The following is a 14,274-nucleotide window of genomic DNA, read 5'->3' as shown; positions in this document are numbered from 1 at the left end:
AAGAAATTCATCTAGAAGACAGCCTATTCATGATACTTAGATATAAAGTGTGATTTACTTGCAGCTTAGAATGTTATACGAACCCTACTCTTTTGGTTTGGAATGTATACAGTAGCTTGGTGAAATTCTGGAGCCTTTTTACATCTCAGGCCAAAAATTACAATGGCAAGATAACTTCTTGGACAAAGCCGTTAGAAAAGCAAAGCTCCTTGCAAAGAAACTGCTCGCAGTCCCAAATTTCTGCTGCTTTCCTTCTTCCTTTCCTATGTTTATTTAGCCCTTCTTTAGACTCAAACCTGCGATCCCAAGACTCAAGGCTTACAATACATCGTGCCAAGGCAGCCAAAGCATTCTTGACACCAACGCATCATTCCCAAGGTAAAAACCCGCTCGGTCACGACCACTCCAAGGCTCGCGGGGGCGGAAAGCGACGCCCCACGAAGGTCGACGAGGCGCGGCGCGTCCAGGTGCCCTTTGAGGACCACCAATCCCCAGCCCCGTCCCCATCCATAGGCCTCACCTCGTTTCCAGGCATTTAAAGGAGACGCCACCTCCACCCTCTCAGAGATAAGTCCGACCAGGCTGGAGCGGAATAAAGCGGCCCGAACCGTTACGGCTACCAAAAGCACCAACACTAAGGGAGCCGCCATTTTAGTGTAGAACACCGGCCTAAACTAGCAGTAGTTCCCTCGCTAGTCCGTTGCATTGGGGATCTACAGGGCAGGTTACAGGAAGAACACTACAACTCCCAGAAGCCATTGTGCAGCCTTTACTTCCCGAAGACGATGGCGAAAGAGTTAGGACAAACTACGGATGAATGAGCATAGCGAGATATGCTCTTCTTCGGGCTGTTTTTTATTGTATTGTATTGCATTTCTTGAAACGTTACCAAAAAGCTTTTTTAAAAAAAATATAGGAATGATTATTGATTCGGTGTTTCGCCCGGATCTTCTCCCTAAAACCAGAAAACATGCTATAATTTCTGAATAACAAGAAATGATACAACTTATTTTATTTATTTGTATCTCGCCTTTATTACTTTTACACATAACTTAAGGCAGTGAATATATCCAATACATCATCTTCCTGGTTTCCTTACAACAAAAACCCTGTGATGAGAGCTGGACACCCCTTCCCCACCCCAACGATCCCAGCTGGAAGAACCGAACGGGGGAGTTCCCCCCAACACCATGAAGATTATTTTGAAGTTTATTCTGTACTCTAGTGTATTAGCTATACCATCCACTTTTGTGTTGTCTGCAAATTTCTTAGGGATTCCCTGTATATATCCATGGAAATGATTAATGAAAATGTTGAACAATATAAAATCCTGGAATAATTTTTTGGCATTCAACTCAATGTTTCACTTCAGCTTGCTAAGGATCTGTTGATACATATTATCTGAGAACACTTTTATGGTCAACTATCTACAGTATCCACTTAATTTTCATGCCATCCATCCATGCTTCAGTGGAACTTGATGCTGAGTAAATATGTATAAATTATTTACTGTGAAAAAGTAAACCGAGCAATGCTGTTATTAGGGTAACTCAAGATCATTAAAAAATGTGACTTTGACTTTGAGGTAAAGATAAAGCCCTGATACAGATTTTAGACTGTCACATAGACACACTGACTCTCTCTCTTAAGAAATGTATTTAAATTTGTTAAAGGACAAATAACAAAAGACATGAATCCTTTGATCAGCAAAATTTGCAAATTCTGTGTGTGTATGTTACAAACAAAGGAAATCAAATTTAATTATTGGTGTACTGTCATATTTCTTAAATTTACCTACTCAGTGGCCTGGGGCTGGTAACAGACATAGTGCCTTACCTGCAGTCCAGATACTACAGTTTAAACAATCTGTCCTAAGAGCTGTCTAGATTCACAGAGTCTATAAGGCATGGACATTGTAGAAGAAATGTGTGCATTATTTTAAGATTGATGAAGATCCATCTGTATACTGTATGCAGACACAAACTACATGTATTTTTATATAAAAAGCCACTTTGTTAAAGCTAATTAGTTCTGATTAAAGTCAGGATGAAAGATGATTTAAAAACAGATGCCTGCTCATGTTGATTATAAACAACATCTCTCACTTAATGTAATAGTATTGCAGGCAATAAAGAATAACACGTGTTAGAGTATACATCTGTTAGATTGCAGTTTACTTCAGTTTCTTAAAAACCTCTCGGAGGAGATGTTTATCAACAATAATGAAAGATACATGAAAACCAAAATGCAGGTAGTAATTTTAAAAATTACTATTTTTAAAATTTAAAATGGTAAAGGGACACTCAGTCTAAGTAAATTTATGTTATATACTGTATGCATACATACATGTAATAAGTGCCCCAGTGTAGGTTCACAGGTGATGAAATTGAACACTATAGAAAGGATACGTTAAAAGTTTTATATTGCATCTTTATTCTAATATGGACACTTTAAACAATTTTAGAGTATACCAAGAGGTTGAATTTGGCTACCTTTTCTTCCTACACTGCCCACAGCAGATCAAGAGAAGTATGTATGGGGCTGAAATTGACAGTATTTTAATTTTGTGAAGTATACATTCTGAGGTGTACATTGATAATTAACTTTTTAAAATATACAATGTAAATTTTGGCATTTGTGTACTCTGCTATAGTGTACCTCATCAGACGTGCTTATTCATATTTGGCTCTGAATATAAGAAATTGCTTCACCATATTGAGTTATTCCACTAGTATGTCTTAATAGAACAAAGATGGAGACCTATGAAATTTATTGTGACCAATTCAAATATAAGGAGTTTAGAGATTGATTTTTTTCTCTTTATTTAGAGAAGCAGGTTGTGTATAATAAATTTCTTGCCTTGTTTTGGAGGAAATCTGCCAAGTAAATAGTTGTATGAACAATTTTTGTGATTTTATATAAAATTCCAACATGGGTGGTTTATCTTTTTCTGTTTAATATGAAGACTATTATAATAAAATAGTTCAATAGGTTTGGGTGGAAAAGAGGGAATTATCACTTCTCATATAATTCATGCTTTAAATGAATTATAGCAGATTCTAATTTTTAGGAATTATGTTGCCATTTTCCTTTGGTTAGAAAAGTGGTATTTGTTTATGAAAGAATGAGTTATTTGCTTGATATGGCTGAATTTCCATTGTAAACATTTCTAAAAAGGTAGATAGCCTTATTATTCTGCTGTAGCAAATAAATAATTAATTGAAGACTTGCTTTACTTGTAAGATTTCTTCTAACTGACCCCAATCTGGAACTCCATGTATGCCTTCTCTTGAATTTCATGTAGCAAGGATAGGATGTACTTTTAAATAAACCAAATGTGAAAATAATAAATTGAAATTTAATGTAGTGTTCTTCTTTCACTGAAGGTGGCATCATATATCCTCTTTCTGCAGTTCTAGTTGCAGAAGCAGAGTCTGTCTAGAAAATATAAAACATATTTCCTTAATTTTTTTTTTAAAAGTAATTCCATTTGCAGAAATATACTAAAATTCAGTATATATTTATTGAATACATAAATCACCATCTCTCTGGTATTAAATTAAAATGCCAATAGTTTACTTATTAGGTTTCTTTGCTAGATAAAGATTTAGTGATCTATAAAGAGCTACTTTCCTGCATCTGCAGACTGGATTAGAAAAATTATTCCTTGAAAATCCTGGCAAGTTGCTGCCAGTTAGCACTGAAATATCAATTTAAATGGTTCAATAATGTTACGTGATGAGAAGTATCTTCCTGATTAACCTGAGTTAATTTCTGCTGTTTATCTTCTGAATGTGGATATAACTTTAGAATCTTGTATACACAAAACATCACTTTGCTGTTGTTGTTAGTTGCAAAGTCGTGTCCGACTCATCACCCATGGACATCGTTCCTCCAGGCCTTCCTGTCCTCTACCATCTTCTGGAGTCCATTTAAGCTCACGCTTACTGCTTCAGTGACTCCATCCAGCCACCTCATTCTCTGTCGTCCCCTTCTTCTATTGCCCTCAATCTTTCTCAGCATTAGGCTCTTCTCCAATGAGTTCTTCCTTCTCATTAGGTGGCCAAAGTACTTGAGTTTCAACTTCAGGATCTGGCCTTCTAAAGAGCAGTCAGGGTTCATCTCCTTTAGGACTGACTGGTTTGATCGCCTTGCAGTCCAGCGGACTCGCAGGAGTCTTCTCCAGCACCATAGTTCAAAGGCTTCAATTCTTTTGCCCTCAGCCTTTCTTATGGTCTAACTTTCACAGCCACACATTGCAACTGGGAAAATCATGGCTTTGACTATATGCAGAGCTTTTTTCTCATAGAAAGCCCAGAACAGAGTTCTGGCACTTTTTTTAGATGGAACCTTGTAGGGTAGGCAAGACAGGTTGTATGACGTGTGTGAGTTCCAGCACCTTTTTTTTTTTTTTTTTTAGAAAAAAAGCACTGATTATATGTACTTTTGTTGGCAGGGTGATGTCTCTGCTTTTTAGTATGCTATATAGATTTGCCATAGCTTTCCTCCCCAGGAGCAAGCGTCTTTTAATTTCTTGGCTGCAGTCCCCATCTGTTGGTGATCTTGGAGCCCAGGAAGATAAAATCTGTCACTACCTCCATTTCTTCCCCATCTATTTGTCAGGAATTGAGAGGGCTGGATGCCTTACCATTTCTGATTGGCTGAGAGAAGTAGAGATGCTATATCTCACCATACTTTTCAAGGTTTCTTTCTCTGTACTTATATACATGTTACACAATTCTATTTTCTATGCAGTGATATTTGTGCAAATGAGTGAGAAAAAGTAATGCATAAAAATTAAGAAATGAGATTATAAAACAAAAATATAGCTAAAACTAGTTTACACCAACACAGGTCAGTGTACTTATCCATAATTTCCTATTCCTAAAGCAGAGGAATAAGTAGACTACAACAGAGGTCCCCAACCTTTTGGGCACCAGGCACCGGTTCCACAGAGAAAGTACCAGAGAGTGCGTGGTTTTGTGTGCTGCCTGCATCCCACAAATGGGGTTTTGCTTGTTTGTGCCTACCGCTTGCTGGCATGCTATGGCCCAGTACCGGTCCATGGACTCGGGGTTGGGAACCCCTGGACTACAGCATTAAATATTGCTGCTGAGTTATTGTCAGGTACTCTTATTTTAAGTACTCTGCATATTGAATTATATTTGTTCTCATATTGTGCAACTATAAAGATCTACAAAGAAGGTAGGAAGTAGGAATACTGTATCCAGGTTAGAACAAAATATATTAGAATTGAAAAAAAATCAAGAATAAGTTTTCTTTTGTATCTTGCTTTTTTATGTGCTAAAGATATCCAGAGGGAAGCACATTATTTTCGATAGGCTTTGCTGTGTCATCTTTGTGAATTATAATCACAAATGACATTCCCAGTAAAATGGACTGATTTCCCCTATATGTTTTTTTTAATGAGGCACATACCAAACAGACATAATTTCAGTGAAGTCATCATTAAGACATAGTTTACGTTGCTCTTAATTCAATCAGTACCAACATGCCAAATTGGTTAAGATCACAACTGGCAAAACTCAGGTTCAAGTTCTATTTGATCAGACAGCTGACATTGTGATTCTGAGTCTATCACATTCTCTTAACATAGACATTGTTTTGCAAGGATAAAATTACAGAAGATTTCTCTGTTGAGCCCTTAAAACATGGTTGTACAACTTCCTTCACTCAAGAGCCTCACTAGGCAATTGAAAAGGGGAAATTAAGGAGTGGGATGAAAGGCTAAAAATATCTACTTTGCACCACACACACACACACACACACACACACACACACACACACCAGTAAGAAAAAGGTCTAAGGTTTTAAGCCTATCCATCAAAAAAGCTGCAGAAGGAATGCTGGCAGGATGTATCTCATCCGAAACTGCACATCCCTGCATTTTATCTAAAGAAAGGCGGTGTATTTATGTAAGAATAACAAATAAATAAATAAAAACCATTACATTGGTACATTATGTGCCTTTGGTTTTGGTATAGAATTTGGTATAAGAAATCAGGGTCAATCAGCAAGTATCAATTGCACGCTAAATTCTACTTGATGAGCTTTGGAAACATTGGCAACAAATAAAGGAGGTAAGACTCTAAGCCCAGAGCATCCCTGGAGTGCAATTCCAAAATAAATATTTATGTAGTGCATTACATCCAAAGTTTCCAAAGCCTTTGAAAGGATTTGAAATAGCAGCTGGACAACTTTTTTAAAAAAAACCCCAGTGCTCAACTTTCTTTATTTTGATTACATGCATTCTTATTATGGCTGTTTTAGGCACTTCAGTAACTTTAGGCAATAAATAAATAATAAGGCTAATACCTTAAATTGGAATTATCATCTGTAAGTTAAATTGGAATTATCATCTGTAAATTTTCACTCCATAATTTGACAGCAAAAGGAACTCAGATTAGTGTATTAAGAACAATGTGTTTTGAAAAAAACAAGCACTTCATGCTTGCTATAAAAATAAATTCTTCTAAACCATTTTTAAAACTGAAGGTTAACTAATTTTAAATAATCAAGTTCTCTGATTTGATTGTTAGATCAATCTCTGTTTTACAGACTGAAGCAAATCTGTGTGATGATTGCTTTCAAACATTCTATTTCTATTCAACTCTTTCCTTCCATCAGCACTGTCACAAGACAGCAGAGTATGCCGGTCTTTGGGGAAAAATCTGCTTCATAACCAGAATGAGTTTTACATGTTTATAGGAAAATGATTAATTGAAGATAGTAACACTAACGATTTGAACAAATTTTGTCAGTGAACCTATTAGGAAGCATTGTCTTTTGAGGCAAAGAGAAACAATACTAACTAGGGAGATTCCATTTTTTAAAAAATGAAATAGACCACAATTGTGAAAACAGACAAGATTTATTTCTTTTTATTGCCATTATTGGTTAAGAGTGTTCCCCTTTATCTGAATAAAATTAACACAGATGGTATTCTAGCAGTAAGAAGTATAATATTACATGATTGGTGACAATAATGATTACAGAGAATTCAGTGCTTCTTCTGGAAATTGCAACTGAACAGTTAGCTAAAACAACTAAATAATTTTCCTCTCATTGATTAATAGGGGTGTCATTAAATCCTCATATTGGGTCACATGAAAGGGACAATGAAGTAGTATGTGTTCAATGGATCCTTTAATTTTATTTTGTTTTTCAATGCTGTCTAGGCCAACATAGTTTTTTCTCTGCCTAATCATGTAAAATTTGCTGTTTTAACTATATTTTAATTGTTTCTCATGTTTCACATGAGTTTTAGAAGGCACAAAGAGTCTTGTTTTATGTCTTAATACTAGTTCTTCAGCAAAACACATTGACATTATTGCCAAGGCATCTATACAGCCTTGTAGAAATCTTTCCTTGAGAGCCACAGATTAAAAACACTAAAGAAATTCCAGCAAATATGCAGTAGAAACATTTCAAAGAATCTATAGGTTCTGAAAAGTGTACAGAAGATTCAGGAGGTTCAAAAATTGGCAACTGAAACTCTTCCCTTGGCACAGAAAATATAATGATAGTGTCAGATAAGCTTGCCTAGGGAGGATATTTAAATACTTGATTAGCTGTTTCCCTTTGAGTACCGGTAAATACTCATTTGGTTGGGAGACAAGGCAAGAACAAGATGATCTCAGGGTCACCTTTCAGGATGCTACAGTATGATTTATTATTATTTTTTGCTTGTTTGCTTTTGGGGGGGGGGGTTGCAACCTGGAACTAAGGAGACATTTCCTGACAGTTAGAACAATTAATCAGTGGAACAACTTGCCTCCAGAAGTTGTGAATGCTCCAATACTGGAAGGAGAGATTGGACAGCTATTTGTTTGAAATGGTATAGGATTTCCTGCCTCAGCGGAGGGTTGGTCTAGAAGACCTCCAAGATGGCTTCAACTCTGATATTCTGATATTTTGGTATTCAAAATCAGTCTAAACCCCCACCCCCAAGTAGCAAATTGTAACATTTTGATTCTGCCTATGGATAGAAGGCAGCATATAAATGATAAAAACAAATGAACAGGAAGAATGCAAAATAAAAATCTATAAGATGAAAAAGAGAAATGAAATTACAGGACAAAAAACTGTTTATGCTGTAAAACCCAATCGAATAAATCTGTTTTGCTCAACCTTGATAAACAGAATGGTGGCTGAAGAATTCTGGAAGTTGAAGTCCATCTTAAAGTCACCAAAACTGAGGAACACTGAAATAAATCAATCCTCACTTGTTTAAGAACATTATGAAAGTCTGTTTGAAATTGGCTTCCTACAGGGAAATATTTCCAAGACAGTTTTTCTTCTAGAGTGAATAGTGTTCTCTGCAGTTAGAATTTTCCCTTGGAAAGCAGAGCTAAATTCTTCTTTTTTTGAAGACTGCAAATCTGATCACCCTCCTCAGTCTTACTACATATATTCTGATGCTGATAATTTGACCTTTAGAACTGGAATATTGTAGAACTATTGGCTTCTTTTATTATATTCTGTGGCTGCTAAGTAAAGGTTTGCTTCCCATGTCAGTGTTATGTTTAGATTTAGTTAAACAATGGGGAAAAGGCCCAACCCTCAAAGAGCAAAATGAAATACTATCTTTGACCAAGTGCTCTAACATAGCTGTTACAACAAAGCAATTTAGGAGGAAATAGAACCACCTTTACTTGTGTAAACAGAAAGGCAGGATATAAATCTAATAAGTAGATAACATAAATAAACAGGATTCATTCATTCACTGGAATTCTTGAAACAGAGACTAAATAGCCATCTATCTAAAAGCATCAGCAGTTCCTGCACTGAACAGGAACTTCAATTAGATTACCTCTGAGGTTGTTTTCAACTCTGTAGTTCCATAATAATGAAATACTCAAGTATTATTAGTGTTATAGAATAACCATGCATTAGCATTAGCCTTCTAGTTATATAAATCCAAGGAATATGGTCATACAAAGTCATGATTACAAATAGTCAGGGGCTTTTTACTTTGTTCTACTTCATGAAATAAGAGAGATATAGTTGGACTCCCTGGTTAATAAAATTTGGAGTTAATTAATTCAATCAAACAAAATTCATTTTTAAATATCTCTATTCCAAGTATTATTTTGACCTGGAAATACAGTGTGTTAAAATATGATTTGTTTAAAATAGTTTATTGAATAAACTTTATTGGTTGGCTTTGTATGGCAACCTAAACTATAAATCATTGTGTACAAGCTGTAAAGTCTGAGTTTATAACATAGTAAATTAACATCAAGCAAAACAAATTATAGCTTCATATGATATGTGAACTAAATTTGAATCTAGAACAAATATTATGCTTACGTGTGACCAAACCAAGATAAAAATCTGGAAAGGTTGTGCTTCATGGAACATAGTACTTGTATCACTTTGAGAAACCTTGAAACACACTATTGTCACTGCAAAGGTAGTGCCGAATGCATAATAAGGCAATTCCCATACCAGAAGAAAAGCTGTTGCTTAACAATAAAAGCATGAAGAGCATTTTTCCTTTTGCCATTTCCTCCAATTGTACAAAAGTTTCACAGCATATAAATTTTGTTGAATTTGTTACAAGAAATAGCAGTGTAGAATATTTCTAGAACAGCAAATACAGTATATCTAAGTTATTCACATGTGTTTTACTCAAGCTGTTTATTTAAAATAATAAGAATGAAAGCAATGTCCAAAAGAGCAACAACTAAAAACAGTTGAAAAATAGACTTGTTGTTAATCTCAAGAGAATGGACTTGTGTTATAAATTAATCAATTTTATTTTTGCATCTACGGAGTTTCAAGTGCAGATTGGTTTCAGTGATTTCCAATTTAACACCTGCAGTATGCTTAAGTATCATCAGAATAGTTATGTAAAGACCCACTTCAACTAACCACCCAAGAAAGCAGAGCTCTTGAAACAGGCATTGTCTCAAAAGGATACTTTTATTAGAGGTCAGTGACAGTAGGGGAGTCAAGGCAAGATCTGGGGAAAATCCTGCGCAAACAGTAGAATTAAGCAAGCAATATTCCTCCTCCCACAAAAATCATAATGTCCATTTGAAATTCAGCCAATCCACAGGTGGTATAATGTGCGGGTAACTGGAACAGTTGGCGCACATCTCAAGGTCTTCTCCAGCTTTCATTTCTCTGTAACCATCTCCCTGATAAGGGAGAAGCATTTTCTCAAGGATAGAGGCAGGAGAGGGAAAATAGAAAACAAAAGTTACCCCAAGCTCCCCTTCCCCCCAGCAGAATGGCAGGCCCCAAAAGTAGAATATATATGCAAGGGAATGCACAGGGGTTTTGGGGACCCAACAAGTCACAAGATAGGGTCAGCAAAGAAGATTGTGGACATATGGTATAATCAACCCTCTGCTTGTTGGAACTTTAATCTCACCATCATGGCTACCATTTTGACTTTTTTGACTGTATCTTGTGGACATCACAACAAGATTGTGCTCAGAGAAGAAAAGTCATGGCTTAGTATAAAACCCATTCTCCATCTACTAAAAATCTCCATCAAAAACCCTGCTCACAAGGCAGATGCAATACTACTACTATCCTACAGTCACTAGTGAATCTGGATCAATATAATGCAGAGGTCTTCAAACTTGGCCTTTTTATGACTTGTGGACTTCAATTCCCAGAATTCCTCAGCCAGCATGCCTGGCTGAGGAATTCTGGGAGTTGAAGTCCATAAGTCATAAAAGGGCCAAGTTTGAAGACCCCTGGTATAATGGGTCATGTGTGGCATTCCGGAGGGTTTGCTCACTTCCCTGCTGCTTCATTCTGGGCCAGCTGCAATTTCCACAACATTTTCAAAGGCTCCTCACAAAGAGCAATTGTTACAATTGTCTGCATATGACTCACCACAGGCCGAGCCTATTTCAGCAGTTGGTTTATCAACCAAAACGAGTAAAAGGCCTTTTTAATGTTACAAGGCTGCCCAGCAAGCATACATGCTTTATTCAGGAGGTCATCCAGACTGCAACTGTGATTCTTAGGAAAAGTGCAACCCCATCCTGAGGTCCAGTCCCATAACCATATTCTTATTTTACAGAGTTTATATAACATGCTTTAAAACCAAATAATGGACAGTCATAATGAATGATTGTTCCAAGGCATGTGGAAGAGAGTTAAATTCACATTAAGATTGGAAAGGGAGCCTCAGGCTTTAATCTTTTTGTAACTTTATCACTGGCCCAATTCATTACACACATGAAATCATGTTAGCTTTAATATGTTGTATGATCTGAATATTATGACTTGAAAAGCATGGTTTAAATCTTAACATGTTGAGTGAAACTGGCTTACTGCGGCACATTCATAAACAAGCCATGGCTTAGCACAAAAGGTGAATCCAATTATTAACTCTTATCCTAATCTTTCTAAGACAATAGTAAATAAAATATGGAGTGAGCATGCTAAACCCATCCCCTTGAGTACCTAAGGTAATCAGGACATAATATGTGAAAATAAAACATAACATTCTTGTTTCTTTTTTCCTTTTGGTTTGATCCCCTTTCTTTCCTAACAATGCTGTTGTATGAAAGGTTAAAAAACGGTCAAGAAAATTTAACTAAACTATTTCCTTTAATGATGTCTTTTATGTCTTTTTTGCTTCCTAGCAGGAAGCCAACAGGCATTTGTTACAATAAGGAATCTCAAGAAATTTGTATGATTGTCTTTATGCTGCAGTGGCTTCATTCTCTCAACACATTTAACTTGGATACTAAATTAAACATTTTCTGGATTTGGACAATATACTGAATTGTAAATTAACTAAATGGGTTGGTTCATAGCACATGCTGAGCCTTTAAAAATGAGCTATATTTATTAATTAGCATATTGTGTTCAAGCAGGCTCTAAATCCTTAAACCTTTGGTTACTATGTTCCTCAGTAAGCGTGCTGGTGGTTCTGTCTACTGTATTTGATATTCTCAACTCCCAGATACTGTTGACAAAGCTCTCCTCTCAGGTATCACTAGCAATGCTTTATCTGGGTTTTAATCATATTTCTCTGCCAATTCTTACCCCATTTCATTCCATGCTATTCCTTCTTTCAGTGGGCATCCCCCAAGTAGTTCTATTCTTTCTTCCTTCCTCTTGGTTGCCTACCTTTCAAGATAGGCTTTCATTGCTATATCTGTGCCAATGAAGCCAGGTTTATAGTTGCTTCTGAACTATTTCTCTTAGATGGCCAAATGTAACAACCCAACAATAAAGCAGCTTGATCTGAAAAGCTACTAAAAAAATGTGACAATTTCCACTTGTTTTCTAAGCAGGATTGCATGAGGCTGGTTCCTGCATTGCTAAACAAAATTTTACTAACTTATAGAAAAAGCTAAAAATTGGATATATCTATAAAGTTTGCACTTATAAAGAAGATAAAGAGGGAAACTGTAATAATGTGATAGAACAGGTGGTAATTGTGATAAGGAGGGCCTTTGTATAGCTTTGTGTTGTGAACCACGTGCACCTGTTCCTACATAGGAGGCTCTGCTCATGTCATCCACACCTTAGTCCCCTCCCATGGTCATGTGCTCTATGTGGCATTGCTCTTGAAGAGTATCTGGATGCTTCAGATGATGTAAAATGTAACAGTGTATGCCTCTAGAATGGTATATAATATATTATATTTCTGTTCCGTGAATTATATTGTTATCAATTTGTCTCTGGGTCCAATTCGAGGTGCTGTTTTTGACCTTTAGAGCCCTTCATGGCATGGGAACAAGTTATTTGAAGAACTGCCTCTCCCCAATTACATCTGCCTGTCCCAGCAGAAGAGGTACTGTGGGCCCAGTCTGTAGAGATTTATATTTGCAGGACCAGGAGATGGGGTATTTCTGCTATAGTGATCACTTTATGGACTCTCCTCCTCCTACCCCAGAGTGAGGCTGTTCCCGTCCCCATTGATTTCCTCAAAATCCATCAAAACCTGGGTCCCAGAGGACCAGGGAGCTACTAAGGTGTCATCTGCTGCTTTCTCTTAATCTTTAATCAATGATGTTTTAAATTTTTCTGAATAATAATGTTTATATATATTACTGTTATAGTTTTTACTATATGCTACCCAGAGTCACTTTTTCATGAGACAAGTGGCCACATGAACTGGATGGATGGATGGATGGATGGATGGATGGATGGATAAAACAAACAAACAAACAAACAAAAATAAATATCACATGATAAGCTAGTAAATCTATGTCAACTCTTGATGACCATATAGATAGATTTTCTTATGGATGAACTGTCTCCAGCTTGATCCTTCAGTTTTTCCAATGATGCTCCCATCATTGTTATAATTGCGTCTATCCACCACATTGCTGGTTATTCTGTTTTGGACCATTTAGATAAGCAGGGTTTAAAAATTGAATCTGTATTTCATTTCTGAAGCTTGGATGGTTCTATATTTCCTGTTTGAATTGGCTTCTTCATCCTAGCTAATCTTAGTTCACTGGAAATCACCCAATATACTAAAACTAAATTCTCTGAATCAAATATAGATCTCAGAGGAGGCTAACTTTCAGATTAAACACTATTATAACTCTAACTATGCATGCTTAAAATAGCTTCTGAATTATTTTAAGTAATTGTCCACATAAATAGCCCATATATCCTGCTCCCAATAAAGCTGTAATTAAATTCTTTTTGCCTCTCAGATATAGCAAATTCTTCCATTGAGTATATGTAAATTTCTCATTGTAGTATTAAAGTCAGAAAAGTATGTGGGCAGATAAAATAATGTGGTTTTTCTTTACATTTATCAAACATCTGATCAGATCAGAGATAGCCTTTGCCTGCAGCTGTTTTTTCCACTGTCATAGGAATTCTGAAAATTAGTCTGATAAATCTCAGGGCACTGGGTTTAGAAAGACTAAACTAAGGTAAGTCTTGATTGTAAGATGACATCAGAAATCCAGAAACAATAATTTGGGAAAGATGTGTTTCTTCAAAGCAAAAGCAACAATGAAATTATGTGTATTATGCTAATGTATGTATTTGCTTCAAAAGTACAGCTGCCCCCTAACATGATTATGCTTAAAGTTAATGGGATGCACATTAAATCTCTGTCCTGCTGATTTCAATAAACCTGATTAAGTTCTATAAAATCTTCCTTTGCCATTCCTCTCCCATAAGTGCCATTCCTCATCCCTTAAATGTAAGAATTTGAACCATGTATAATAAAACAGCAATAACTGATAATCCAATATCTGTTTAGTTGTTTTAATCTATATCATTCCACTACATTCTTATTAAATGAGTTTG

At 36.1% G+C, this 14,274-nt stretch overlaps 1 protein-coding gene across 4 annotated transcripts in view; it reads right to left on the bottom strand.

Moving 5' to 3' along the window:
* The window catches only part of PIGU (phosphatidylinositol glycan anchor biosynthesis class U), a 100,290-nt gene that overhangs the window by 21,018 nt on the left and 64,998 nt on the right, over positions 1-14,274 (bottom strand). For all 4 annotated transcript variants that reach the window (XR_005554360.1, XM_039323738.1, XM_039323739.1 and 1 more), the window contains one exon: positions 521-3,438. Coding sequence is in view for 3 of the 4 variants with exons in the window: in XM_039323738.1 (XP_039179672.1) it covers positions 521-650 (130 nt within the window). In the remaining variant the exon portion in view is untranslated. The remainder of the gene's footprint in view (positions 1-520; positions 3,439-14,274) is intronic.

Source organism: Crotalus tigris, unplaced genomic scaffold, assembly GCF_016545835.1.
Source record: "Crotalus tigris isolate CLP2741 ecotype Arizona unplaced genomic scaffold, ASM1654583v1 scf7180000024281.4978605, whole genome shotgun sequence".
Classification (NCBI taxonomy): domain Eukaryota; kingdom Metazoa; phylum Chordata; class Lepidosauria; order Squamata; family Viperidae; genus Crotalus; species Crotalus tigris.
This window is presented reverse-complemented; position numbering and strand designations above follow the sequence as displayed.